This window comes from Phyllostomus discolor, chromosome 8 (assembly GCF_004126475.2).
Source record: "Phyllostomus discolor isolate MPI-MPIP mPhyDis1 chromosome 8, mPhyDis1.pri.v3, whole genome shotgun sequence".
NCBI classification, from domain to species: domain Eukaryota; kingdom Metazoa; phylum Chordata; class Mammalia; order Chiroptera; family Phyllostomidae; genus Phyllostomus; species Phyllostomus discolor.
Window position 1 is genome coordinate 112,785,720 of NC_040910.2, and position 27,942 is coordinate 112,813,661.

Genomic DNA, 27,942 nt, shown 5'->3' on the forward strand with positions numbered 1-27,942 from the left:
CTCCATCTGGCTGTTTCTGCACGAATCCTTCTTACGGCAGACCGCCGGTCCTAAGTCCAATGTTCTCCTGAGCTCTGGGGCTGCGTTAGCACGTGACGAGACCTGGAGGGGCTGTGGGAACCCTTCCCCCACTCGCCTGGGTGTCTAAGTGGGGGGTGTCGTGCGGGGGAACGCGGCGCAGCCGAGGGACCAGTGTCAGGGAGCTGCCTAGGGGCGCTGGGAACGACGCCCAGACGCGGTGGAGGGAGAAAAGCTCCCGTTTGGCGTCGGGAGCGCTGCGCCAGGCAGGCAGCGACGCACGCGAGCTTCGCGGGCGCGGGAGGATCCCTACGCCGCCACCGCAGCGGCTGTTGCGGGCGCCGACCTGGGGTTTCGCGATGTGCCCGAGGGTCCTGGGGGCTCAGAGAACACAGTCTTCTGACTCCCGGGCCTGGGCCCCCCGAGAATTTGCGCCACCAGCAAGTTCCTTCCCCGTGTGCCGACGCTGCCCACGGGGACCCCACCCTGAGAACCGCGGGCTCGCACCATCTGAGCCGCAGCTGCCTAAGCTGGTCCATCGTCTCAAAGCTTCCCGCTCCCTCCAATTTCAGCTCCAAACGGCACAGCGCTGACCAGGCCGCACAGGTCCGCGCCGACCTTTGGTTTGAACGCACCGGTAGACTCTCCTGTGACAAGACGCGAGGGCCGACCCGTTCTGCTGTGCGACACGCATTTGCGGATCCGACCTCTGGAGTTGGGGGATTGGGGCGGTGGGGGCGGAGACCGGAGCCGGGCAGGCCACGCCCCGTGCAGGCGTTGTTACAGGGGCCGGTTGGAGTGTGTCTCAGGCCGGGGCGGGGCACCTGACTCGGCACCAAAGACAAAGAGGCGTTTGCAGAAGTCTGAGCCCCCGATTCCCCAAAATGGGGTGGGAGGCCCAGCAGCCCTGGCCCTGCCGGGAGCCGGTTGGAAACACAGACGTCTGAGCCCCTTTGAGCAACAACCCCCACATCTGGGCTCCTCCCAAGAGCAGAGACCTGAAGGATGCACAGGAATTAACCTCGTGAAGAGGAGGAGAAAGAATGTTCCAGAAAAAGAGATTGTATGCATTCTAAGCAGGAAAAGGGTTCCTCAATGAAGGGCACTCTGGCTGTTCTCCACCCCTGAACTGGGGTGGCCCACCCTCCGGTTTGCCGGTTTGCCCTGCAGAGGGCCCCAGGGCGTGGCGGGGGCTCCTCTCGCTGGTGACCCTGGGGGGCTCTTTTGCTAAAATTCCAAGAACAGATTTGCTTTTGTCACATCAGCTCCGGCTGCCATCGGAGCTGTGACGCCAGGGCAGCGGAGTCGGGGACAAGGCGGTGCCCAAGTGGGCCCCGTAAATAGGGGGTGGCTCGGCAGGTCACCCTGACTCCTGAGGCCTGGCCCTGGACCTGTGAGGGAGTGGATCTGGGGGGCGGAGGCCCCTGGTCTGTGGTGACTGGTGACGGCGGCCCCAGGGCATCCACACCAGCCCCGACCCCCCCCCCCCCCCCCAGCAGACAGGCCTGGCGTCCAAGCAGCCCTGGTTCGGAGGTGGCAGAACAGGATGGGGACCCGCCCCCCCTGCCCCGCAGGGTGAGGCTGCCCCTAGGGCTGAGGGGCCCTGGGGCGCTGCAAGCCCAGGGGAGGCAGGGGTGGGCAGCTCGCTCCCGGCCGTCCTGCTGGAGCAAGTTCCCGTCAGAAGCCAGGCAGGGCTGCCGTAACTCGTGACTCGACCCCACTCTCCCCGCCTGACCCTGGGCTGTGCCCTGGGGCCCCGTGCTGGGGCCCCTCAACCCCTCTGGACTGACCGACCTGCCTCCCCGGGACCCCGAAGTCCCTCAGGTTGGCAGCTTTGCCCTCGCCCAGACCCTCTCCTGGACACCTCCTTCCTTTTCTCTCTTGAGGTCACAGCCCACGGGGGTCCCCACGGCCGACACCAGGGCCGCATCCTCCCAGCTGCTCTCCCTCCCAGTACGTGCTGTGCCATCCTTCACGCCACTGCCGCCCATGCTCTCCGCTGGCAGAGCCCCCAGGCCGCTGGCGCCTGCCTGGCTCACCCCAGGGGCCTCCCCAGGAGCCTCTGCCCCGCTGGCCGCAGGCACACCTGGGGCAGGCACCCAGGCAGGCAGGGGCGGGGCACGGGGAGCGGGCTGCAGGGACAGAGAGCCGGAGGCAGCGCCACATTCTTTCCAGCGTTTTGCAACTACCACAGGCTTGGCTCCCCGCTGCTGGGACTGCCCGCCCCCCCCCCCCCCCCCCGCCCAGTGACGTCCTTTCGGGAGACCAGCTGCTGCCACATCCCACCGTCTCGGTCCAGCTCGCACGGAGGCCCAGGGCCGGCCCCCTCTCTCAGGGCCGCGTGGGTGGAACACAACAAAGTCACCTCGAATTCCAGGCATTTCCCGGAACCGCAGGCACGGCGGTGGCCGGAACCCGGGTGTGGGGTCGGAGTGGCACGGAGAGGCATCTGAAGGGCTCTCAGGGCCTGAGCAGCACGGGGTGTTCAGTGCCAGAGTCCCTGCGGGGCCCCTCCCCCAACAGGGGCTCTGACTCGGGTCACGGGCTCCCCAAACCAGTCACTGCGGCAGAGAAAATGGGGCTCCCGTGGCCCCTTCCTGGGAGCACCGAAGGTGCTCCCCATGCAGCCCGGCACACTGGGGCCCGCAGACGGAAGGAGCCAGGAGGAGAGTGAGGGACAGTGAGCTCTGGGGAGAGGGCGAAGACAGCCGTCTCGGGATGGTCACAGGGGTGGGGGACAGTCCCGTGACTGTCCCCAGAAGACCCCTCCTCTAGCGCCGGCTCTCACCTGTGGGCGACAGGAGGCTGCGCTGTGTGTGTCACCCTGCCCCTGCTCCAGCCACAAGGGCCTGCTCTGCGGGCTCTCCAGGTGGCCTTGGTGGCAGGAGGGAGGCTTTGCAAGGGCTCCCTGGGCCTCGCAGCTGAGCTGCTGGGCTCCGACACCCGCTCGCCAGCCCTCACCTGGCACCGAGTGAAGGGACCGGAACCTGGCACCAGGTGGGGCAGCCACGGCGACCCTTCCGCTAAGGAATTGACATTTACTGACAGTTTAGAGGGGCCCTCCCCATCCCCCACACCACCCCGGCTCATAACTCGAGGCCCACAGTGGCATATGGCTAGGAAGGCTGGGGTGACAAACTCCAGGGTGACAGCAACCTGCGTCTGATGACGCGGCAGCGCATGTCAGCCGACCCTGGACCACCTCGTCTCCCGGCTCCTTAATAACCCCTTGTACCAGTTACCGCCACCCCCCCTCCAACAGACAAACACCCCGCCCAGCCCTGCCCTTCCGTCCGAGGTGCTGGCCCGGCTCCTGGCCAGTCTGTCCTTGGTTCCCGAGCACCAGAGCGGGGCCCGGGGCCAAGGCGTGCTTCCGGTCCCTGAAACTCGGGGCTCTGCTGGTGGTTCAGGGGCTTTGACATCCGATGGAGGAAGTTTCTGCCAGGAGACGCCTCCGAGTCGCACCGAACTGAAGGCAGGCTATGCCTCGGTGTGGGGCTCCTTGCACCCTTGGGTGAAGAAGGCAGGATCGAGGGCCGTGCTATGCCCGGCCGGCCTGGCCCTGGACCCTCGGGGGGAGGAAGCGGCTGCCACTCAAAAGGGCCGGGTGCAGGGAAGGAGCTCAAGACTCCTCAGGGCAGCTCCTCAAACCAGAGCCAAGGGCGCCCTGCAGGGCTGCAGCGTCCTGGCGGCCGGGAGCCAGGGCCCTGAGCTGGCCGGAGGAAGATGCAGGTTCCTGGACGGCCCGTCTTTGCTGCTGAGGGGCTGGCTGCAGGCTGGGGCCACCCAGCGGCCGGAGCGGCAGTGCTCAGGCCCGCTCTATGTCTGCATTCTGCCGCGGTGCGTCCGCATTCTGCCGCGGTGCCTGCCTCCGCTGTGTCTGCTGGGTAGTTCCTGGGAGCGTTTCCTTCCTGTTTTTTTTCCTGCGACAGCGGTGGCGGTGGGGGGCGGCAGTGCCATTCAAATACAGCGGCTTACAACACACCATGCTTTGCTGTGGAAGTGGCCGTGATGGTGGGCGAGGGGCTGGGCACGGAGTCCGAGGCCGGGCCTGGGGTCCCCCCACCCCCAAGGGTGGAGCTGTGCTGGGGGTGGCGGTTTGAGGGGCTGTGTCTCTGCTGTTGTTTTGAACGCCCCTGGGGAAGGAGAGTGAGTGTGTGGCGGGCTCCCTGCCGTCCGCGCTGCCTAGGTCTGAGCTGCCCCCCCCCCCCCGTTGGGGGAGCTTCCTACCGCCTCCCCTTCCCAGGCTTAGCCCGAAGCGTGAACTGGGGCCACCCGGACGCCCCTGCCGGGGTCCCTGTGCTGGGGTGTGTGTCAAGAAGGCGCCGGACAGTTGGGGATGCCTCCCCTGCCCTCGGCGGGCCGGCCTTCAGCGCCCGGAACCTGGAGGTGTTATTCTAATGGGATGTCCCCACTGTACCCCAAGGCGGGTCCCCCTGCCTTTGTTTGCCTCCATTCCGCGGGGCACCCAGTACCTGCTTGCACAACCTTCTTCCCCCCACCTACCCCGTCGCGGGTTTCTTATTTGTGCTCAAGTGCCTCGCCGATGGCCATCTACGTTGTTTCCAAGTTTTCGCCCTGCCGAAGAACACCGACCCGACGATCCTCGTCCCTCATCTCTGCGCACCGGCAAGGACGTACGGAGGAAAGGCCCGCGGCCCGCGCGCCTGCCGGTCCTTCTACCGGGAGCACGCCCCCTCCTGTCCCCAGACGCCGGCTGCGGCTCCGCGTCTATGAGCCGAGTCCGGTGTGACGCGGCGCTGGCCTGCACCCCCACCCTCACCCCTACGCCGGAAGTCGCCCCACTTGTAAATACCCGGGGCGTGTCTCCTTGTGACCACTCACTCGCCTTGCCCTCCTTGTGAGGACGGGCCCTGGGGCCCAGCACACCCAACCCCTGAGCGCGGAACGGAGTCGATAGCCCTTCCTGCATGAACGAGAGAAGCTGGGGACCATGATGCGATTTTAATGATCGATTGTCGAAAGGGACAACGAGTGAGCGAAAAGCAGCGTGGGAAGTCGGGGCAGGGGGGAACGGACACTCCACTGCTCCTCTTGTAGCTTCCCAACTCGCAGCGGGCCGGGCAGCGGGAGAGCCGGAGATTCCTGGCAGGCCCAGCCGTGTCTTTGCGCTCGGAGAGATCAGCGGAGGCAGGGGGACCCCTGGAGGCCGGTCGCGGGAGGCGAGAGAGGGAGGAGCTGGGCTGGGCTCTGGGGGCGGGGCCTCGCTCCTCCGCCCTCCTGCCGTCTGTGGGGGCGGGGCAGCCTCGCGTCTAGTCCAGGCTGGAGGAGTTGGTCAGGTAGAAGGGGCGGATGACCACTCGGAATTTGCTGAAGGGCCCTTCCGGGCAGGGGAAGAAGGAGGCTCTCCTGGAGCTCTTGCTGTCCAGGGCGCTGGGGACCGTGGCCTTCCCGCCCCAGAAGTCGGCGACATCGGCCACGAAGCGCCCCCCGCAGAGCATCAGGGCTTTATTTTCGTAGCCGATGGTGGGGTTTGAGTAGCCCGAGTTGGAGAGGCCCAGGACGGGGACCTCGTCGGAGGAGCAGGAGAATCCGTAGTTCCCGCAGCTCTGGACGGTGGGCAGGTAGAAGAGAGACCAGGAGACGCGGCGGGCCTGGAAGAGGAAGCTGGGGTGCGCGGGGGTCTCGAAGGACTGGTACTGGTTACGTGGGTAGGGGGTGTAATAACCATATTTGTAGGAGGGGTAATAATCATAGCTGTTGGTGTCTCGCGAGCTCTCCTCCAAGGGCGAGCTCCAGGTGGCGGAGGTGTACAGGCGGGGCCGGTAGGCGTCCTCGGTGAGGTTCAGAGCCCTGTGCTGCGCCAGCAGCCAGAGCGGCACGGTGTGGAACTCCAGCGCCTGCAGGAGCCGCGTCTGGAAGAGCTCGCGGTGGCTCCAGTACAGGCTCAGGTTGAACTGCAGCTGGAAGAGGTCCTCGGGCGGCATCATGGGGAAGCGGACCTTCTCCAGCAGCCCTTTCACGTCCCCGCGGCTGGCTCCCCTCTCCTGGCTCCAGGCGTCCACGGCCATCAGCAGGGCCACCTCGCTGGGCACGGCCAGCTCGCTCCTGGAGAGCAGGTCGCGGAGCAGGGCTGTGGGGGCGCGCAGCCAGGCCTCGGCCCCGGTGAGGGCCTCGAAGTTCCAGGCCAGGAACTGCACGCACAGGCCCTCCAGCACGGGGTCCCGGGAGGCCAGCGCGTAGGCGTACAGGTCCAGGGCGGTCTGGAAGGAGGGGTCCTGGGGGAGGAGCACGGCGAAGAGGCTCGCACAGTGGCGCTGCAGCCGCTTGGCCCCGAAGGCGGAGGCCAGCTTGTGGAAACACTTCACGTTGGACAGGGAGACGTCCACCCTTCGGGAATAGAAGTACCTGCGGGGCGGGGGAGGGGGAGAGCTGAGAGCCTGGCTCCACCCCCTGCCCCCCCCCCCCGGGGGCAGCAGGTACGCCCAGGGGCTGCGGCCCACCCCCCCCAACACGACCATCCCTTCCGTGTTTGCCAACGACCGGCTGACACCCGGGGTGCTGGCAATTTCAAGAGGCATTTGGTCCTCACCCTCCCCTCGGTTTACCTCCTGGGCCAGCCCACACTCCGATCTTGAGCCTGCTTAGAGTCGTGGGCACCAACAAGGGGGCGGATCCCAGGGCCCTGGAGGATGTCAGCGCACAGAGGGACCCCCACCGCCTGGTCTCCGCCCCCTGCGTCACCACTGGCACACTCGCTGGTGGTCTGCACCAGGCCTCTGCAGGGCCCGGGGCACTGGGGTCATCCTGTCCGGCCTTCCTGTCGCCACACCCCTGGACAGACTCCATCAGCCCCGTGCTGGGAGCCCACGGGCAGCCCTCCCCCCCAGCACCCCACAGGGCCCAGTGCTGATGCGGGGGGCATGCCCCTGCCCCTCCCGGCCTTCACTGTCCCCTCCGAGCACCATGAGGTCCGGCCCCACCTGCCCTTGGCCCCTCTCCCACCCGCACGGCAGCCCCTGAGCACGGCCTGCCTGCAGCGCCACCGTCTGCTCCCAGAGCAGTCCCGGGACAGTGGCCTGGGGCCCAAGCCTTCTGGGCACTGGCCACCACCGTCATCAGCAGTATGCCCCACTGCGGGCCCTGCAAAGGGCAGTTGTGAGAGGCACAGGGGACCCTGCAGAATGTCCTCGTCACCGCCTCTGAATTCTCGCTTCGGGCCCGAGAGACAGTCCTCAGGCCGCTGGCAGCCGCACAGCCACCCCAGCCGGTCCCCCACCCCCAGGGCTCCCGCCTGCTCTGCAGCCTCCGGCAGGCACCCAAGGGGTGGCAGTAGGGGTCCCAACTGTCCCTTGGCCCTGAAAACACCCTGAAAGGCAGGAAAAAAGGACCCAAGGCTGGGATGGGGGTGTCCGTGGCCCTGAGAAACCACAGACACTGGCAGCGAGCCAGGTCGCTGGTGGAGGAATCAAGGGCAGAGGGGAGGGAGCGTCTGTGGGCTGGGCCCCGGGGGGAAGGGCCTGCTGAGGCCTCCTGGGGCCCAGACAGGACACCCAGCTCCCAGCAGCCTCTCTGCCTTGGCGGAAGTAAGGGGGTGGGGGGGGGGAGAGAGAGAGCGAGTCCCCCTGAGCTGTGCGGAAGGGCACAGACACCCTGGGCTCACAGGCCTGGCCGGGCCCCCCCTCACTCTCAGACCGTCCTAGAAATAAACCCCGTTGGGTTGGGATGGCAGGGCCTAGCGACCAGGCTTGTACATTCGGCTGGAAAGAACCATTCTGATCTGTTCCAATCACCCTCTGCCTCCTCCTGGGTCCTTTTCAGCCGCGTAAAGCCGGGTGCGTCATAAGGAGGGAAAACAGTTTTTAATATACACGAGTTTTTTCAGTCCGTGATTTCCAAGCCCATCCCCTGGGAGACCCCCTCGTGGTGACAGAGTGGACACTCGCCAGCAGGGCGATCTGTCCAGGGCCGAGTCCCCGCCCCGAGGGCGCTCACCTGACCAAGTCTCTGACCACAGGCAGGCACTCGGCGTCCACCGCCATGGTGACCAGGCTGCCCGGCTCCTTCCACAGGGCCTGGGCCTCGGGGTTGCTGGCCAGGACCAGCCGGTGGGCGCACAGGCGCATGTCCTCACCGTCCTGCGCCTTCACCACGATGGACAGGTCGCAGCCCCGCTGGCTGTCAAAGATCCCCGCGAGAGCCGCGGGCAGCTCGCTGGACAGGTCCAGGGTGTGGGCGTCTCTGGTTTCTGAGAGGGGGCAGAGGGGGCGCACCACGCTCGGGGGAGAAGCTCACAGACCCAACGCGGGCCTGTCCCGGGCCGGCTCTGTGACCCGGAAGCACTTCTCCACCCCGGAGTCAGTGTCTTCCCTTAGATTGTGACCTGACCCTGCTGCATCTACTCAGAAAGGCTCCTGGAGCGGGGGGGGAGGGACGAGGGAAGGCCGCCCTGGAAGACGGGGTGCCCTTGCCCGATGCGGCCCAGGGTCCCCAGGTGGGCGTGAGAGAGCAAAGGACAGCCCCGACACTCGGACTCGAGTGTGAACACCAGAGCGGCCTGGGCCCCTGCAGGTCTGACGGAGCCGGGGCAGGTGGGGGCTGGGCTGTCTGTCTCCAGGCCTCCCCCCCACCCCGCCCCCGCCCCCTGGTGGAGAAGCGCCCCAGCACATTCAGCGTGCCGCCGGCGGGCGAGGCGCTGCGTAACAGGCCTGGGACGGTGGTGTGAGCGAGAAGCCTGAATCTGTGGACAACCTGGGTGTTTGGGACGCGGCTCACTGCCCGACAGTCCGGGGACGTGGGGCGTGTGTGAGCAGGTCCTGGGAAGGGCAGGGGAGACCTGGGGGCTGGTGGCTGGGAGGCTGGGTTCTGCAGGCTCTCCGCCCTCTCCCGCAGAGCGGGCGTCACTGGAGAACCCGCGTGCGGGTGTGTGGGGGCTCGGAGGGCTCCCCGAAGGGGCAGGGAGCAGCACGACACCCCCCAGGGGCCCCCCGCATGCACGCACCGTTGCTGCAGACGACGCCGGCGTCCTGGCTGTGCCCGCACCTGCTCGTCAGCCAGCCCAGGGACGAGCAGTTGGCCAGGGAGAGCTCCGTGCCCGTGCACTGCACCTCGTCCAGCATGACAGGGCCGGTTCCTGGGGGGGCAGCAAGGACGGACGCTGGAGGGCGGGCCCCGAGCCCCCGGGTGCCGTGTTGTGCCCCGTTGGTCTTCGAGGAGGAAAGGCCGGGGACACCCCGAGTGGTGTCACCGCTGCGACACCGCGCCGTGAGCTGGCCCTCCTCCTGCTGAGGTCTGCCCGCCTCACGGGCAGTGAGTTACCGGCAGTCTCGGTCACCCCCCTTCGTTGAGACCCACGGCCGCCGAGCCGGTGGCAACGACCTCCCGGCCCACGGACTTCCCTGCCGGGGGTGCGTGGCTTCCGGAAGGCAGAGGCCCAGCTGTGGAGCTCCTGGGCCTCGGGGCAGGGCCGAGCCGCTCCCTGCAGTGAGGCGCCTGGGAGCCTCGTCCTGGCTACGGGCAGGGTGCATGTGAGCGGTGGACCATTTCCACCACCGGCTTCGTGCGGTGCCGGATGCCTGCCAGTGTGCAGGGAGAGGGGGCCCTTCTCGTGGCCCCCCCACCCCCGGGGGACCGGCTGCTTGGGGAGAACGGGGGCCGGCGGGCCTACCTGGCCCGAAGGCGGCTCGGCCCAGGGCCTCGGTGGCGTTCTTGAATCCCAGGGCCCGGCAGACGACGCTGGCGTCCAGCAGGTCCCACAGGTTGTCACACACAGTCCCCCACTGGCCTTGGTAGAAGATCTCCACGCGGCCCTGGTTGGCGGCGTCCCCGTCGGCCAGCCGCATGTCACCATCGTTCTCGCCTGCAGGGCCCCCGGGGAGCACAGAGGTCAGCTGGGGGCAGCCGTACACCAGGCAAGGGCTGCCCCAGGCGCATGGGGGTGCTGGGGGCAGAGGCTCCCCAGAAAAACCAAGTAAGGTGCAGAGAGAAAGGAGGTCCCAGCCTCACGCTGAGCTTCCAGGACCCTGCCTGCAGCTCCCCGCCTGCCCCTGCCGGAGCGGACAGGCCAGAGGGCGGGCGATTCCCAGCTGGGGGGGGGGGGCGCAGCAGGCCTCGGCGGGTCCACTGGGAGGGGCAAGGCCTCCAGGCCTCAGGGGTGAAGAGCAGGTGGACCGGCGTCCAGGGCACCGACCTCAAGTCCCCCGGGGTTTGGGACAACTGGGGCGTCAAACAGGAGAGGGTGCCCCGGGTGACCCTGGGGACCAGCGCCAGGCAGCATGCTGACGGGGTCTTCTGCAAGGCGGGCGGGAAGATGGCCAGGGGCTCAGCTCACCTTGGGTCCCTGCGACCAGCAGCCACAACCAGAAGAGCCGAGCGAGCGCCATGGCCTGGCCTGGGAGCCCCTCTCACGGCAGCGGGAGGCGGTGGCGGGGAGGAGGCGACAGAGCGGGAGCTGGACGGTCCTCAGACAGGCCCGGCCTCTCCCAGTGCTCGTGCTGCTGCAGAAGGGGCAGAGGGCGGCGGGCGGTGGAGGGTGAGTCGGGGCCGGGGGGGCGGGGGGTAAGTGCCCAGACAGAGGGGGTGGGCTGGGAGTGTCTCCAGGCAGCAGCACGGATGGAGCACCGAGGAGCCCATCTCAGACAAGCAGGCCCTGGGCGTGGCTGTCTGTTGGGGCCGGGGGCCGGGCGGGGTGGGCAGGCCAGGGCTCTATCTTCGGGGAAAGCCCGGCGGGAGCTCTGGGCCGATAAAGAAGGGAGGGGAGGGAGAGCAGGGCGGAGGCCACGGACACCCAACAGGGGTGACAGGAGGCTGGGCTGGCGGGTGGAGGGGGGGAGAGCGAGGGGGTCGGGGCTGAGGCGGGCTCTGACCTGTGGCTGGGGCGGGGTGTAGTGGGGGCAGAAAGCAGGCCGGGAGGATGAGCCCACCAGCTCAGTGTGGTGGGCCTGGCTCTGACACCGCCGAGGTCAGGGTCCGCAAGAGGCAGAGGCTGGAAGAGGCTGCGGGCCACCAAGGCCACTGGGTCAGCCGGGTGAGGGAGGGCAGGGCTCCCAGGTTTACCCCGAGTGCTCCCTCTCTGCCCCAGCCTGCTCGCTCCCTGCCCCCGCCCTCCCGGAGCCCCGCACTGGTCCTCTGGTGCAGTGGGAATCCTGTGACCCGGGACCACTCTCTGAGGCCCGGCAAGCAGGGGACGAGGCCGCTCTTGTGGGTGGGTGGGTGGCCCTGAGGCAGCCCCCCCGGCCCTCTGGCACGCCGACTTGGTTCACGGGTGTTAGTGGCGGTCCCCGGGCCAGGACTGCTCACACGCACGTGGCTCTCGGAGTCCTTCCCATGACCTCCGGGAGCTGCCCGGTGAGGCCCACCTTGCAGGCGCATGGGCCGGGGCCCAGTCGCCGGCTCCTGTCACTCGGCTGGTGATGGCAGGGGCTAAGGGGGCCAGCTGTCTGGCGTGCCGGGGCCTGTCCCGGCGTTAGCGCCGCAAGCGCCGTGTCCTGGGACACGCTCTGGCAGCCCCAGGCAGCCCAGACAGTCCGCCGCCCTCTGCACTCCCCCGGGACAGGCGCGCAGGGCCCTGGACAAATGGCCAGCCCAGCACCCAGCGCACAGAGTGCAGACGCCGCTGCCTTGGGGTGGCGGGGCCGGAGTTCCTGCCTGACCCCCAGGGCTGCCCGCCCCTGGCCCCCAGGGCGCCTCTGTGCAGGTCAGGGAAAGGGGCTGGTCTGCCGGGCGGTTCGGCCTGCACAAGTCCGGGAGACGGACCGGGGCTGCATCCCCCGCGTGCTGGCACCGTGAGCCACACACCCGACGGCGGCGCGGCCCCCACCCAGTGACCCGGTGCAGGGAGAGGAAGAGTTTCCCGAGAGCGAGAGGCACAGCTCACCTGCGGGGCCGTGCGGGCCGTGCGGGCCGTGGTCCGGGGTCCCCCCTCCCTGCTGCAGGCTCCCTCTGCAGACTGTCCTCTAACCCAGAAAGCCCGGGGGCAGCCGGGGCCCGTGGGACGCGTCAGGAAACAGTCTAGTTTCGATTACCAGCAACCACGTGACGCAGGTTGCTCCTGGGGTTGGCGGCCCACCAGCCCTGCACACCCGCTCCCCCCAGTCAGCTCCGCTGGTGGATGCTGGTGTTGGCAGCCGCCCAGGGAGGCGGTCTGGTTGCCTCCACGCCCGAGCAAGATGCAAGACGGCTGACAGCCGCCGTGCAAGGCTGCAGACAGTTGCCCCCCCCACCCCCTGCCGGGCCAGCCCGGGGCGGGGGAGGCAGGAGGGGCAGGAAGCAGAGCAGAGGGGAGGCAGGCAGGGCGGCCTCTGGGGCTGAGGCTGTGGGCTCCCACCGAGCCCGTCGAGTCCAGCAGGCTGGACGCCTCTGGGACGGCCACTCACTGGCGAGGCTACCCCGCTCCAAGCTCCTGACGCTCCTCAGTTCTCGGAGGGAGGGGCTGCGGCCAGTGAGGCTGCGCGGTGCCTTGGGGGGGGGCAAGCTGTGAGACAGCACACCCAGGCCTGGCGCGCCCCCCAGGAGCTGGGCCCCCCGTGCAGCAAAGGCCGGGGGGGCCCGTCGGTGCTCGTCTCTGCAGAGTGTGCTGCCAGCCCCAACACGGGTTGTTGTCCCCGTGTCTCACCCCCAGCGGGGCCGGGGCCAGACCCCCAGGGCGCACGAGCTGTCCTGTCCACCTCCCGCCATCCCCTCCCCCGCAACAGAAAGCCGGCACCTCGGCTGCCCCTTGGGGGAGCATTGCTCTCTCCCTCCCAGGCCACGTGGTCCCGAGGGCCCGGGCTCCCCCCGGTCTGACCTGGGCCGGGCAGGTCGGAGCCCTGCAGCCCCCTTGGCTGCACGGCTGGTGTCAGGAGGGGCTGGGATCCGAGCCGGCCCGCGAGAGGCAGCTGCAGACCCAGGGAGGGGGCGCTGCGGGGAGCAGGCGGCCTGGAGCTGCAGACGCCGCCGTGCCCCAGACTGTGCACCCTGTGGAAAAACCCCGGGGCGCATGCCAGTGAGGGTGGGCCGGAGGGAGGGACGCCAGGTCCCCAGGCTGTCACCCCTGGGTGCAGCCGGCCTGTGGTCGAGGTCAAGCCCCGGCTTCCGGGTTAAACGAGCAGTCGGGGTCCTCTTTTGCTGCTGTCACTTGGCATCCCAAGGGTCAGGATGTCCCCAGGTCACAAACCCAGTGGCTCTCAACCTGGTCTACCCATGATGGTCACCGGGGAGTTTTCCGAATGCCCAGTGCCCAGACCACGGAGTCACGCTCTCTGGGGTGGGCACAAGGTCCTTCCGAGCCCCCACCCAGACCCCCCTGGCGTGCGGGACCGCCTTGCCCCACCCCAGGCCACACAGTGCACGTGTCCTTCTGGGTTTGTGGCTTCAGCTCTCGTGCGTCGGTCCGTGGTCCACGCTGAGTCACCTTTGCGTGCGCCGGGGGACGTGAGTCTCCGCTCACACGAAGCAGAGCCGGCCCAGGCCTCCTGCGAAGGCGCCTTGGCCCCACCCACTTGGGGCAAAGGTCACGCGTGGGTCCGTCTCCGGCTCCCTGCGCCCTCGGTGTGCGTGCACGCCTGTGCGTGCGGCCCGTGGTGCTGCGTCTGGAAGTCGGACAGTGAAGTCCTCCGACCTGGCTCCCTCCTCAGAACAGACTCCTCCCGTCCACGAGGACGGGCTCTCGCGTTCTGCTCGTCCGGACCCTTTTTGTTTCTCCCGTCTGTGTCTCGCAGCTTCGGCACGGGGGTCTGCACGCCCCTGGTTGGGTTCCTAGCTGTGTCGTGTCCGCCTGGCGCTGCTGTCAATGAAATCGTGTTAAACACCTCCCACTTCCAACTGCTCACGGCAGCGACCCAGAAACAACACAGTTAATTTCTGCGTGCGCACGGTGCATCCCGCAGCGTGGCCAAGCTCACCGCTGCTCGTTCTAGGGGTCGTTTTTGGAAGGTTTCGTGGGCTGCTCTACCCAGCCAACCCTGCCACTGGCGAGTGAAGACGGTGCGACTGTTCTGGGATCTGAGGGATTATCCTCGGTCTTGCCCGGTCGCACGGCCTGGCCCCCCCCTCCCCCGCAGTGGGATGGCCGGGGAGTGAGCGGAGGAAGTGGCCGTGCACCGGTTTTACGACGTCCCCGAGGTGTGGAACGGTCTCGGAACAGAGGCAGGTGGGGGGGGGGGCGTGGGGGGAGCCGGTGTCCGCGCCACGGCTCCGCTCCGGGGACCAAGGGTTTCCCACCGAGTTCCCTTTGTTCCTAGTTCGGTGACGTTGTTGCTTGTTTCTCAGTCGTGAGTGTGTGTTGGATTTTGTCTTGTTTTTTTTTTCTTGTGGTTTTTGAGATTATGATATGGGTTTTCCTTTTTAGCCGGAAAGATGGCGGTCACATTGGCTTTAGGACACAGAATGCACAGGGTGCGAGGGCCGCGCAGAAGGCGCCAGCCACGCAGTGTGGGAAACAGACAGGTTCACTGAAAAAGACACAGGACACAAGACACACTGCACACAGGACAAGGACGCCTCCGTCCCCTCCAAAGCGGGCACCTGGGGACCTCCCACAAGTTCTCCCAGGCGCCGTCAGCTGACCCGTCGTATTCTCCTGAATCTCACCGACAGTCTGAAATCTCTTCCCTTTCAAAGGGGATTTTAGTTTTGGAAAAAACCAGAAGTCACAGGGCACTGAATCTGGGCTGTAGGGGGACTGAGTCACCTGGGTGATTTGATGTTTTGCCAAAAAACTCTGCCTGAGACGGGATGCATGAACAGGGGGCATGTTGTTGTGATGAGCTGCCGATCACCAGCGGCCCCCCGGCTGCGGCTGCTGAGTCAGCCGAACGGTTTCCGCTGGGGACCGTTCAAGCTTCACACAAAAGCTGATGCGGGTTCATCGCTCTACTTGCTCAGGCATTTTTGACGGTGACGGCCACCCAGCACACACGCTCACTCAGCCGCGTCTCCCGCCCCCGCTGACCAGTGCAGTGAGGTGGTCGCTGCTCACACGTGTGCATTCCAGCCCACGCTCCTCGGCTGCCAGGTGACACCGATGCCATGCAAACCTGCTCGTTGTATTAACAATGGCTGGATTGTTCCAGACACGCCTCACGCTCTGGAATAAATAACACCTTGTCGTGAGGCATTCTCGCCTCCATGTGCCGCTGGCCTCGGCGGGCTACACTGCTGCTGGGGACGCCTGTGCCCGGTGGTGCCCCCCGGAACTGAGCTGGGGAGTGTCCCCTGTGCCCCGAACCCTGACAGGTCCGTGTTGTCTGGGCACCGCCTCTTGCCCGTGGGTTTGGCGTGTTCCACCAGCACAGCCGCCGGGCTGGGGGTTTCTCTGTGTGAAGGTGTTTCTGTTTTGCTTTACTGACCTCTCTGAACGATTTCATGAAGGCACAATTTACCTTCAAGTTTACCAACTTAAAATGTGCAAGAGGACAAGATGGACACTCGGGGAGCAGTTAGCCGTTCGGGGTTCTTGCTGCGTGCTGGCCCCGGGGCACGTAGGGGCGGGTCACTGCCTGCGTGAGCCTGTGCCGGGATTCAATTCCAGATCCGGGGACTCCAAGTGCTGTCCCCCCTCCCATCCCCGCCTCTGTGCCCCGTTCCTGGAACCGCCCGGAACGCCCGGTCCTCCAGCTCAGCCCAGGGACACCGTCCAGGCCTTCGTGCTTGCCTTCCCTGTAGCACCGGGTGTCGCCGGCCCCTGCAGGCCCTAAACCCAGGCCGGCCCTGGGGGCTTCAGGGAAGGGGCTGTTGGCAGCTTTCTCTCTGGGGGGCACACGCGCCCCCTCCTTCCCCCAGGCTTGGACCCCTGGCCTTGCCCCCTCTCCTAAGCTCCCAGGGCCCTGCTTGTGCTTCTGAGACTTGTTTCCCGAGTCCGTTGTTGGTTCTGCAGCTCACTTCCACTTCCTGTGTAACTGTCTAAACAAAGTTTCTCTTCTAACTTGGGGGGAAAAAAGGAAGGGACTGCTCATCAAGTGCGGGGCCTGCAGCCGTGACCCCAGGCAGCGGGCCAGGGCCGGGAGCAAGTGCGGAGGGCACTGCCGCGGGGACAGGGGGTCGGCTCCCGGCTCCCCCGCTCCCCCCCGCCTCCCCTTGGCAAGGTTCACTCGGGCCAGACTCTGGGGACGCAGAGCGGGGACAGAGTGGGTCTCAGGGACAGGAGGAAGGCAGGGATATTGGCCTCTGTGACGCTGCTCCCTCCTGGTCTCCTCCTCCCGATGGCCATTTCTCCTCCAGCTCAGGCCCCCGGGGCAGCGGTCCCTCCCTGCGGGGTCCCCGAGGCTCCGTCACTGGCCCAGCAGACCTTCCCGGCCTGCTCCCAGAGCTCCAGCTGCCCCGCCCCCCCTGGCTCTCCCAGGGGCAGTGGCGCCAACCCAGCACCCCCGGGTGTGTGGAGGCACACTGCGTCCTCCCCACCTCAGCCAACGGCTCTGCCCCTTCCACGCAGGAGGGAATCAAGGCTGAGAAGTCTGGTCGCCTGGCCGAGTCACGCAGCCGGCAAGGGCCCGAGCCAGGAGAGCAACCCGGGAGTGGTGTCGGAGCCCACACTCATAACCACGGTGGCCCAAAGAGCACCCCCTTTTCCAGGAAACGCTGGACTCGGTGACTCAGTTTCCAGGGAGGCTCCCCTGGTCCGCGCAGGCGGCTGCCCCAGGGGCTCCGCGGCACGCAGCACGGAGCCCAGGCCCGGCGCCCTTCGGCGACGGGTCTCTCCTGTCCCCTGGCCCCGCAGAGCCCGGGTGGGAGGCCAACACAGAGCAGGGCACAGGCCGGACTCGCAGCCCCGAGCTTTACTGTTCACGGGACAGTGGCTCCGGCCAGGAGCTCGGGCATCTCGGTCACTGTGGCGAATGTGGCAGGCAGGGGCCTGGGGGGTGCCCTGGCCGTGGCGGAGGGGATCAACATTAAGGCGTCAGAAAAGTCTCAGCTTGGTGGCTGCCCCAAGTCCCCCAACCCTCCGAATCTCGCCTCCGCACTCGCAGACGCACGCAGCGCTCGCCGCGCCGCGGCCTGTGCTCTCTCGCTGTCTGCTCGGCGGCAGGCACACCCTGGTGAGGCCCAGCCGTGCGAGGGGGGGGACCCACCCCCGGCTCCCTCCCGGCAGCTGTGTTCAAGCCCCAGAGCGGAGGCTCCATGATGCAGGCACCCGCATGGCCCAGCCAGGGCCCGGAAGACACCCTGCACTCTCCACGCGGGGGCATGGCAGCTTCTCTGGCCTGGGTCCCGGCTGACCTCTGTCCCATGTGCTCTGGGGAGACCACAGGAACCGAAACGAGCCAGAGTCTGAGGGGGGTTTCCTGGGGCCCCAAAACTGCCCGCGGGAATAAGAGAAGTGAAGGGCAGGGGCAGAGAGCACGGGGCCCGGCCAGCCTCATCCCCAGCCGAGGGGCAGAGGCACCAGGGCCCAGGCTCTCCCTGGGGCTCGGGGACGTTGTTTTCCTTATCCTCACACCCCCTGGCCGAGGGCGCGCAGGTGCCGAACGCCGGCCTTCCCGCAGGCAGCCGCCCAGCCCCGCCTCCCTCGAGTGGGCAGCGGATGTGGGAGCCGCGGACCCCGCTCTGTGCGGTAAGATGTGGCGGTTCCCGTCTATTCGCAAGGAAATTGCTTTAATATTAAAATAAGTTAATAATGCAAACTTCCAAGAGCTATGGAGCCGGAGAATCCTCCTGGAGGGAGAACACGGAACCAGCCGTGTGAAATCATGACTGGTTGCTGTGAGGCGTGGGGACAGATGGCTGGGCTAGGGACCCTGTGACACCCTGGGGGGTGGGGCGAGTCCCCAGAGGCCCGCCCTCGCTCACAGCCCTGCATCATCGTCCCACAGGGTCACCGGGTCCTCTCCAAGCTGGCGGGGGGCTTCAGCACCCGAGGTTGGGGTGGAAGGAGGACACGGGGGTGGCCCAGAGTCCCCGAGGGGCGGGTGCACGTGAGAGTCCCTGCCGTGTTCCCAGAGGGGCCCAGTGCTCCACACCCCCGGCTGGGGCCCAGGAGCGTTTACTGAACCGGAGAACAAAGGCGAGAAAAGGGAGGGAGGTCAGACGGGAGGGAGGGCGTGGCCCACAACGCGGTGCCCGCAATGACCAGCCTCCGCCGCCAGGTGGCAGCACAGGGGGCCGTGCAGCTGCGGGGACCGCCCCGCTCCGGGAAGTCCCAACTCGGGCCGCGGCGCCGGGCCCCGACGGCGAGGCCTCTGAACCGGATACTCGCCTCGCGGTTCCGGGAGAGAAAAAGAGCCAACACACGCCAGAAAAGGGCAGCCCTCTGCGTTTTATAAAACCTGAGTCCCGGTGCACAGTAGCTTCCACCGTCCACCCTTGGCCTTGTCTGATGTCTTAATTTTTAAATTTAAATAAATTCTATTCCTTCGAACTTCACACCGCCGACCTTGGTCTCCGGCAGCAGGATGCGCCCGTCGAGCGTGAAGGCCATGATGTAGGTGGCGACGTTGCCGCTGTCCTCCTCGGACTTGAGGGCCACGATGACCTGGTCGTCGGTGTTGGGCACGAACTTGAAGGAGGAGAAGCCGTGCGTGGGCACGACCTCGCCGATGCGGCGGAGGGAGACGTCCCTGAAGTCCGGGCTGGCGCTCAGCAGCAGGTTGGTGCCCCTGCGCTCGTCGTCCCGCTCGCTGTAGCGCTCGTGGCTGGCGCGGCGCGGCAGGAAGAACCAGCGCTGCAGCGTGTCGCTCCAGCAGGCGGACTCGTGGATGAGGTAGCCTGGGGGGGGGGGGGGGGGCCGGGCAGGCCCATCAGGGCGGGGCCCGGGCCGCGGCGGGTGGGGACCAGCCCCTGCGGGCACCGTCGGCCCCCACCACCTAGCTTTCCCGTGGGTCCCCGTGTGCTCTACAGGCTTCTCCGCGGACTCCTGCCCCTGGGCCCCCGCCCCCTGGAGCTGCTGAGAAGCCACCCTAGGAGGTGTCCGTCTGTCCTTCCGCTGCCCTGGCACTGATCAGAGCGTGCAGGGTGCCCAGGGGAGGGTGCCAGGGGGACCAGCGAGGCCGTTCTGGGACAGGGTGGGCAGGAAGAGCCCACCTCGCAGCTGGAGAGGCAGCGCCTCTGCTCTCCCACTGGAGGGGGAGGGGTCTGTGCGGGGGTCCTCAGTCACGGCCCCCCAAGCCCAGGGCAGGCCCGGTTGCCCCAAACATCCTGACTCCATATTGCAAACCATGACCCTCGGGAGGCAACGGGAAAACCCAGAGCTCTGTCCCCCTCGTCCTGGCCCTGGAGGACAGCCGTGACCCCTCCCCCTGAGGCGGACGGCAGGGCCGTGAGTGGGGGCGGGGCGGGTGGGAGTCTGGCTGCTGATGCCCCGGACCCGCAGCGCTCACCTGGTGGGTGGATCCCAGCGGCGGCACGCAGGGCGTTGTAGCTAGACACCCAGTTCTCGTGCTCCACGCTGCCCCGGAAGCCCACCACCTTCACCCACTCCGGGTTCTCGTTCACCACCTCCCCCGTGGTGGTGGTCCACTCCTTGCCCAGGCCGCCCACGTAGAGATGCTCGTCCTTCACCGCCAGCCACTCGGCCTTGAAGCCTGCAAACGCGAGGTTGAGGGGGGCGGCCTGAGAACCCCGCCGGTCGCCCCGCTCGCCGGCTCCTGTGGGGTCTGGCGCCCTGGGTGGCAGGGGTCACCGTGTTGGACTTCACTCGAGGCAGTGACCGGAGAGCAGACAGGACAGGCCGGCTCGAACACCGCCCTTTTCCACGCATGTGCAGTCCGGCCAGCGACAGCCGCCCCCACCCCGCCTGGCCCCGCCCCTCCGCCAGGCCCCGCCCCCTCCGCCGGGCCCAGTACCCAGCGCAGGCCACTCACCTTTGCCCCACTCACCTTTGCCCGCGGTCCCGTCGCCGTCAGGCAGGATCACCCACGGCACGGCCTTGGTGCCCTCGATCTGGTAGACGACCCCCGTCCGGTCGTCCACGGAGTAGAGCTTCCCGTTGAAGACGATCAGGTCGGACAGCTCCATGCCCCGCCCCTTTTCCGCCAGGTGGGACTCCAGGACCCTGTGGCCTTTGTCCCACTCCACGGCCACCTTGTCCCCGCTGTCGGACAGGGTCAGGTGGCCCTTCTTCAGGTAACTGAACCAGGTGTTCTCCTCTTTGGCCTTCGACTCCGTGTCCAGGTCAGCGATGAGCGCGATGCGGTACCGGGTGCCGCCCGGCGCCCTCTGGGGTGCGGACAGGGGGTAGGTGTCATTGTACCGCTCGGCGGGCGTCTGGCCGAGCCGCAGGTGGGGGGCGCTGGGCGCCGGCGGCCGGCCCGGCGCCGGGCGGTGGGCGTACAGCAGCCAGAGGAGGGCGGCGCCCACGAACGACGGCAGGATCACCCTCCAGCGCGGGCGGAAGCGGGGGTCCGCGGACTTGGTCATGGACGCCAGCACGGGAAGGCCCCCCACTCCGACCCAGAGGGTGTGCATAGACTCACTCCATTCCGGGGGCGGGGGGGCCGGCGGGCGTGCGGAGGAGGAGGAGCCGGCGGGACCTGCGCACCCAGGGAGGGGAGAGAGGTCACGCCCGGGAGGCACAGCGACCTCCCAGGCGCTGGAAGGGGCCGGTCGGAGGGCCGCCTGCCCAGCGTCAGTGGCGCCGCCGCAGCGTGGCGGCCACAGTTCCCTCCTCGGCCCACCTGAGCCCTGACCCCAGCGATGTCCCCGTCCACTCCCTCTCGGCGAGATGAGACGCCATCCAGAGCGGACGACGGCGGCCCTGCCTGGCTGCCGGGACAGGGGCCCGACAGAGGAGCTCTGCCTGCGGGCCGGAGCCCTGTGGTCTCGGCGAGGGGCGGGCCTGTGTGCCTGTCACGTGCCACCCCAGCTGGGAAGTCCTCCCCGCCCTTGGTCTGCTCCTGAGGCACCCTGCACCCCTCCCCGCGCCCCTGTCACTGCTCCCCACCACCCCCAGCTGTCGCACAGATGTCGGCTGGATGGTCTGCGTCCGGCTCCCACAACCGTGTGCAGCGGTGCCAGCTCTGTGCCCCGCCTCGTCAGGTCTCTGCGCTCTCCAGGTGTGGGCGCGACACGGGGCCAAGCCAGACCTGCGTGGTTCTGCTCTGGGCAGCACCTGTCCCCTGGCACCTCCCTGCGGATGCCGGGACCGGAGGGGCCGGAGTCCAAACAGCCCTGGAGCCCAGGACAGTGGCTCCCCTGGGCCTGGCTCTGGGCTCAGCCCCCTGCTGGTCCCCAGTGCAGCACCACCGTCAGGGGGGGTGGCCCCCGGGAATGACAGCTCCGCCCCACCGGTCCTCTGCACAGCCGCAGAGCACGCTCACCCTGCAGCCACCACCCTGCCAGGCGCGTCCACAGGACTCAGTCACTGTGGGCCCACACCCCCCCCCCCCCCGAGACCTCACCACTCCCCAGTGAGCCAGCCCCTGTCCCCCCCAACCTCCAGGGCTCACTCACCTGCCCACTCAGCTTCCTCACCCTCCCTCTCGGGGTTTCTAAAAATGTCAGCACCTCAGAAAGAGTCCCCCGCAAGGCCTCCAGGTGTGTCCCCACCCCTTCCCCACGCTCCGCCAGGACTCCCACTCCACGCAGCTCTCCGGCAGGGCTGACTCACAAGCCTGTCTGTCGCCGGGTGGGCAGGGGGCGCTCAGGACCCACCTGTTCCTCCTCAGCCCGACTGCCCGTCCCTGCGCCAGCCTTCACCCCACAGAAACCCATGGCCCGGACCCAGCCCCAGGCCCCAACTGTCAACACTGTGACATGTCGTCCTCCCTGCCTGGCGACTCCCTCTCCCCTCCTGACCACCTCTCTGCCTGCTTGGTCCCAGCAGGCCAGGAACCGCTGTGGACGACCTGAGACTCGTGACTGTGTGACTACAGCCTGGCACCCATCCCCCCCACCACCCGGAGGAGCACCCCTCTGCAGAGGACAGCCGACAGGCCTGTGCCCGGGACCCTCAGGGCAGTCCCTCAGGGTCCCACTGCATCTCCTGCCAGCGGTGAGGACAGGACCAGGGTGGTGATGCCCTGCGTGCCACCCCCGCCCTGCCACCCCTCCCTGGTGGCCCCCCACCCCGAGCTCCCTCCCGTGGGAGCTGGCCCTGGCCCTGAAGGTGTTGGGCGCTGGACCCTTACAGGGCAGCAGAGCTTTGCAGAGGCCACAAGTTAAGGCTCCCAAGATGGGGAGGCTGCCCTGTGGCCCTGACCGCAGTCACAGGTGGCCGCAGCCACAGTCAGGAGGCCGAGGGATGTGTGGTGGCAGAGGAGGAGAAGGCAGGTGACCACGGAGGCGGAGATCACGGGGATGCGCCACCGGCCAGCAGCACCGGGGCCCTGGAAGCGGCAGCGGCAGGGACTCGCCGTCCCCCAGAGCCTCCGGAGGGAGCACAGCCCTGCTGACACCGCCCCTCTGGCCCGGGGGACGGCCCTGGGCTCGGGGCCTCTGTTGGGGACACGGCTCTGTGACAGCTGCCGCCACTCCCTGTGGACTCTGAGCTCCTGGGGTCAGGGCCCGCAGGGGGCGGGACACGGGGCGGTCCCCTTCTGTTTGCTAAAGCAAAGAAGGGCGGCTTGGGGACAGGGGACAACGAGGCTCCCTGTGCCTCCAGGAAGCCCTCTAACCCCGCCTCCCCAACACCTGCCCTCCGGGCTGTGCCCCAGGCCTGACTCCAACTCTGTGGGACAGGAGATCTCCAGTGGGGTGCCCACGGCCCCACGCCGGCTCCACACCCACCTACAGCAGGCGGGGCGCTGCCCGCGGGAGGCCGGGGGTAGAGGGGGCGCAGGTGCTTTTACTTGGAACACAGCATGCAGAAGCAGAACCTGCCGGCCACGCCCCCAGCAGAGCGGGGCGGGGCTGGGGGGAGGCGGAAGGGACAGAGCCGGCCCGTCAGTGGGCCCGACCTCGCCCACACTCCTCGGGTCCGGCACCCGCTTTGCTGCCGTGACTGTCGGCAGGAACAGGAGGGCCAGGGTGCTCCCCTAAAGCGTCCCGGGTTCGCAGGCAGCCAGGGGAGGCTGCACAGGGGAGGTCTCTAGGGCCCGGCTCCCCGCGGGGGCTCCCTTCTCCAGCAGCTGCACTGCGGGGCCACCCCCCTGGGAGGAGGGACCCCGGGGAGACAGGAGGACGCGCCCCTCCAAGGCTCCATTCCTAATCCCCTCCCACTTTTTAGGGTGGTCTGTCCCAAGCACGGCGGCTGACACCCGCGTGTCCCTGGCCCCCATCCAACCAGCGCTTCCTCACGGAGCCGCCGGGTGCGCAGGCTGTCTGTCGGCTCCGCTCCCCGGAGGTTCCCAGACCCGGGGTGGGGGGCGGGGCAGCCCCTCCACCTTCAGTTACAGACAGCCTCAGACACGCCTACCTTCCCGGGCCATCCTCGGGCCTGCCACCACCACTCCACCCAAGGCTCCGACCAGAGGGGACAGCGCTCCCAGCCGCCCACAGCAGGAGGGCGGCCTCTGGGCTGCCTTCAGGAGCGGTCTGCACAGGTGGCAGAGCAAACAGGCTCACGGGGCTCCGCCCCTCCAGGATCCGGGAGGGCGGGGCGGGGAGCACAGAAGGGAGGGAGGGAGGGAGCCCCCTACCCCAAGTTCCCTGCCTCCCCTGCCTCCGGGATGGGCCGCCCTCCCGCAGAGCAGCGCCCTCCTTCCCCCGGGTGCACAGTGCACAGTGCGGCCGCCCCTGCAGAAGGCAGGCGTCCCAGCCGTGGTCCTGGCTGTGGTCCCGGCTGAGCGCGCTGCCCAGGTGCTCGCTTCCCGATCAGAAAGCAGAGAGCCCGACCCCATGACCTCCAGGACTCCCGGGAGGCCCAGGCCATGGCCAGTGCCCGGGAATGCTCTCGGGGTCCCGCCGAACCCTTCCCCCCCACCCGCCCCTCACTCGGCCTGCAGCAGGCGTGCTCCGCTCATCCAATCGAGTCAGAGCCGGTTCAGGGCGGCCTAGCTGGTGTGGCTCAGTGGGTTGAGTGCTGGCCTGTGAACCAAAGGGTCTTAGGTTCGATTCCCAGTCAGGACACAGGCCTGTGTTGCAGGCTGGGTCCCCAGTAGGGGGTGCACGAGAGGCAACCACACATTGATGTTTCCCTCCCTTTCTCCTTCCCTTCCCCTCTGTCTAAAAATAAATAAATAAAATCTTTTAAAAAACCTTTCTCAGCCCTGTTTCTGAGTCAACGAGGCCTGTGTTAGTTTTCTGTCACTGAGGCGACACCACTGCACCTCTGGCAGCTTGGCCGGCAGGTCACTGGGCAGCCCCGTGGGATGGCAGCCTGCATGGGTCTCCCTGGGCTGAAAGCAAGGGCCAGTCCTTCCAACTCTCACGGGGAGGACCCACGTTCCTGCTGTTTCCAGCTCCCAGCAGCCGCCCCGTTCCTGGGCCCCCGCCCGACCCCCACCGCAAGCCAGCCATCCAGTGTCTCTCAGGGCCTCCTGCCCTTGCCCCTCAGCCTCCCTCTCCCCCTGTGAGCTCCCTGGGGTCACGCTGGGCGTTCCCGAGCAATGCAGAGCCATCTCCCTGTTTGAAGGTCTGCTGATGGGCACCCTGAATTCCGGCTGCTCCCGTAACCCCCCTTTGCTGTGTGACATATCTGCAGATTGTGGGGGTAGGACGTGGAGGTCGTGGGGACAGGGAGAGAACCTCCCCCTCTCCCCGGGGCCCCAGTGCTCCCAGTGCAGCTGCGTCAGGGCGGGCGGGTGGGCGGCAGAGTCTCAGGACTCACTGTGCCGTCCGGGCAGGGCCCTGTCCGCAGCGTCGGCGCTGCACCCAGAGGACTTTCGGCAGAACGGCCGCCCTCCTGGCTGAATGTGCCACCCCGAATGGCGGCACCCACCGCTGGGCTTGTTTTCTGGAGCCGGAAACAGAGGGTGTGAACACCCCACCATCAGCCCGAATCGGGGCTGCTCCCGCAGGCAGCGCCGGGCTCCAGGGACACAGGGGCCCCTGGGGGCTGCTCCCCAGGGGCACCAGCCTCACACTCATACCCACGCTGTCACCCAGGACCTGGCCTGCCCCACGCACGCTCGCGGCCCGTCTCGGGCCCCACTCCGGCCTCGTCTCCTGCAGCCCACCCCACTGCTTGGGAGCCTGGGGCTGTGAGTTCCGTTTCCCGCCGGCACTCAGAGCAGACAAGCAGGCGGGGGTCGAGGGAAAGGCGAGGGCAGAGAACCCCAGCACCTTCCCAGACAGATTTCTCCAGTTTCCAGATTTTTGCCCTTCCCTAGCAACCGTCTCAGTCTAAATCAACATCAGAGTCCTAAACAATCACTATAACAGTTTTAAATCCCCTTAACGTGGGCATTCACTAGGAGCTTTCCAGAAATCCCCACGGTTCAGCGAGTTAACGGAGGGAAAGAATAACCGCGTCCCCCCCCACCCCAGGGTCCCGGACGCCGTTCCACAGAAGTCCACGCGACAGGGCAACCCTTCCTTGTCTTCACGCCGACTGCACGTCTGCACCCTCGGGGCCCTGCGCCCTCCCCCCCCCCCCGCCCCGCCCCAGAGCTGAGAGAGTCTGGTTTTGAAAGAGAAAACACGCGTTCACAGCCGTCCCCGTACGGTTGCCATGACGATCACCACACTGCTGGCCGGGGACTCAGAGGAAGGGGACCAAGTGCACTTGTGGGAACCCGAGAGCCCACCCCAAAGGCCACCTCCAGCCAGCGGGGGGCGGACAGTGCCAGAGCAAGCCCTGCGTCCACCGTGCCCAGGTCTCTTCTCGCTCCTCGGGGCTCGGAGCCCCGGCCGACTAGGTGCACGGTGGGGCCGGCCGCCCACGCCCTCAGGACCAGCAGCTCAAACCAACACACGGACTGAGTTGCTCCAAGAGCAGGGCGTGAAGTGCTGCACCCTTGGGGTGCAGCTCTGGGGGGAGAAAGGAGACTTGCAGTGCACGGGAGACATCCATGCATGTCCCCCGTGACCGGGTTTGCACCTCCAGTGGGGGTCACGTGGGGTCACGAGGTGGCATCAGTACACCCGGAACCTGACTTCCTGCACCGCCCTGTGATGGACAGAACATCGCCCGAGGGGTCAGGTGGGCCTGGACAAGGGCAGAGTGAGGAGAGGAGGCCCTGTCCGCAGGCCCTGCGGGGGCTCTGACGGTGCCTGGACCAGCCACGCTCCACCTCGTGCTCCCCCAGGGGACGCGCTGGGCTGCCCGGGGACAGGACACCTCTAGGAAGTCCGGAGGGGAGCAGGCTGGCTGGCTAACGTGCCTGCCGGCAGGCGGGCAGGGCCTAAATAGAAGGCTCATTGAGGCCAGGAGGGAGGGGCCCCGGGAAGGTTACTGGCTGCTCTGGAAGAAGCCCCACCTCGTCCACAGGCTCGGCCCGGACTTTTCCTTCCACTGAGAGGCCTGCGGGTGGGACTGGGGGCTGGCAGAGCGTCTGCAGCGCAGCCTGGGAAGACCCCCAAAGGCAGTGGAAGGAGAGGCTGCAGCCCTCAGCTCCCGCAGGGCCGCAGCGCCGCTTCCTCTCCACGCCCCCTGCCGTGTGGCGGCGCTCCAGTCAGGTGCCGGCCCTGACCCTGGAGAGCCGGCCGGACCCGTGCACGCCAGCAGGCGTGCTCCCAAACGCAGGCTTTGCCGAGAACGTAGCAGAAAAGCCGCCAAGCACACACTGAGAGGCAGGAACAAGAAAAGGGGCTGGTGTGCAAAGGGACACTGCTCTCCTGGGGGGTCCTAGGTAGTGCTTGGGAGACAGGAGAGTGACCGCAGGTGCGAGGGGCCCGCCAAGGCGAGGGGAGGACGAAGAAAGGCTCCAAGGAGCGAGGTGAGCAAGGAGGTGCTGGTCCCCAGGGATGAGAGGACCCCAACCAGGCGGAGGGGGAGAGCAGTCTGGGTGCCAAAGGAAGGGAAGTGGGCTGTGCTGAGGGACAGGAGAGGACGGCTGGGCTGCTGCAGGTATGCAAAGAGCCCATCGGATAGGGGAGGGCACGCTAACGGGGCAGGAGGCGCCCCCCGCCCCGCGCAGGTCACAGGAGGGGTGCTGAAATCAGAGGGTGCGGCAGAGGGCTGTCCTCAGGGTTAGGTGTCCCGCACAATCCACCAGGGTCAGAGGACGCGGGAGTCCTCAAGTCAGAGGGGGTGGTGTCCGCCACCAGTAGGAAGAAGGGGACGGGTCCTCAGAGTCAGAGGCGGGCGGCCCACCGCAGTCAGAGGGGAGAGGCGATCTGCGGATCTGGGGCCCTAAGGGTCACATGGAGGGGGGTCGTGCGGGAGCTGGGCACGGGACTCGGCAAGGTCGGAGGGCGGCAGCGGACGGGCGCAGCCGTCACTCACCCGGTGCGGGCTGGCTCCGGGGCCCGCAGACAGCCGAGGCCTCGCTGCAGGGAGGGCCGGGTCCGAGCAGGAGCCGACTTCCGCCCGGCGCCCTCGCCACGCCTCCGGGCAACACGCTCCCGGCAGCCTCTGCTCTGCGGCTGCGCACCCGACGCTGGAGGGCCTGCTGGGAGTTGTAGTTTTTGTTGCTCATCGAGCTGGTCGGAGCAGGCGGGCGGGACTTATGCGTTGCCTACCCGCAGGCAGGTAACCCCGCGTCGATCAGGGACGTCAGCAACGCAGAAAGGGGAGCCGGACACGGGTCAAGACTACTCAGGAGGGATGTTATCATTCCTGTAGCTGAAATTATAGGACCTCTTGCCTGGGCCCTTTTCTGCCACCCTCGTCGTCAGAGACCCCCTTCCCCTTGGGTCTTCCAAGCGCCCTTGTCGGAATCTGATCAGTCTCGAAAGCCAAGATCAGGGCACAGGTCTACCCGCTGGAGCGGCCTGGGCGGAAGTTCCCCTAACTTGGCAGTCCACAAAGCCCTTCCCCAATAAGGGTCTCTGATTCATCCCGTTTCTCCAGCGCTGGAGCTTTTTAATGGAATATGGTAAAAGGCATTCCTGCCTCCCACCCCCAAGTCTGGCAGTGGTGCTCCTGTTGGAAACCTCGGGGGGAAAGCCTAGTAGTGTTGGGTGTCACACAGCAGCCTCCCGTCGTGCGCGCAAACATCTCTGGGTCTCTCTCGGGAGCCTTTCATTAGAGTAGCAGATGCACACAAAAATTTCTAATTATGTAAATGGCTC

The 27,942-nt window shown here is 67.4% G+C and overlaps 2 protein-coding genes across 3 annotated transcripts; both read right to left on the minus strand.

The window, feature by feature from the left end:
* Positions 1-4,969: 4,969 nt before the first annotated feature.
* On the minus strand, positions 4,970-10,472 carry LOC114503176 (galectin-3-binding protein-like). Its single transcript, XM_028520617.2, has 5 exons — positions 10,310-10,472; positions 9,647-9,838; positions 8,981-9,112; positions 7,975-8,227; positions 4,970-6,387 (listed from the first exon to the last, which is right to left on the minus strand). Exons 1-5 carry the CDS (start codon positions 10,359-10,361, stop codon positions 5,292-5,294), a joined length of 1,725 nt encoding a protein of 574 aa, XP_028376418.1. The 5' UTR covers positions 10,362-10,472; the 3' UTR covers positions 4,970-5,291.
* Positions 10,473-18,188: 7,716 nt separating this feature from the next.
* On the minus strand, positions 18,189-27,362 carry CANT1 (calcium activated nucleotidase 1). Of its 2 annotated transcripts, none has more exons than XM_028521620.2 (4): positions 27,155-27,362; positions 19,767-20,420; positions 19,269-19,472; positions 18,189-18,657 (listed from the first exon to the last, which is right to left on the minus strand). In XM_028521620.2, the coding sequence occupies exons 1-4, from the start codon at positions 27,345-27,347 to the stop codon at positions 18,287-18,289; spliced, it is 1,422 nt and encodes a 473-aa protein (XP_028377421.2). In that variant the 5' UTR covers positions 27,348-27,362; the 3' UTR covers positions 18,189-18,286. The 2 variants fall into 2 exon arrangements, with proteins under 2 accessions (XP_028377421.2, XP_035890113.1); XM_036034220.1 differs by lacking the exon at positions 27,155-27,362 and adding an exon at positions 23,243-23,332.
* Between the last annotated feature and the right edge of the window lie 580 nt (positions 27,363-27,942).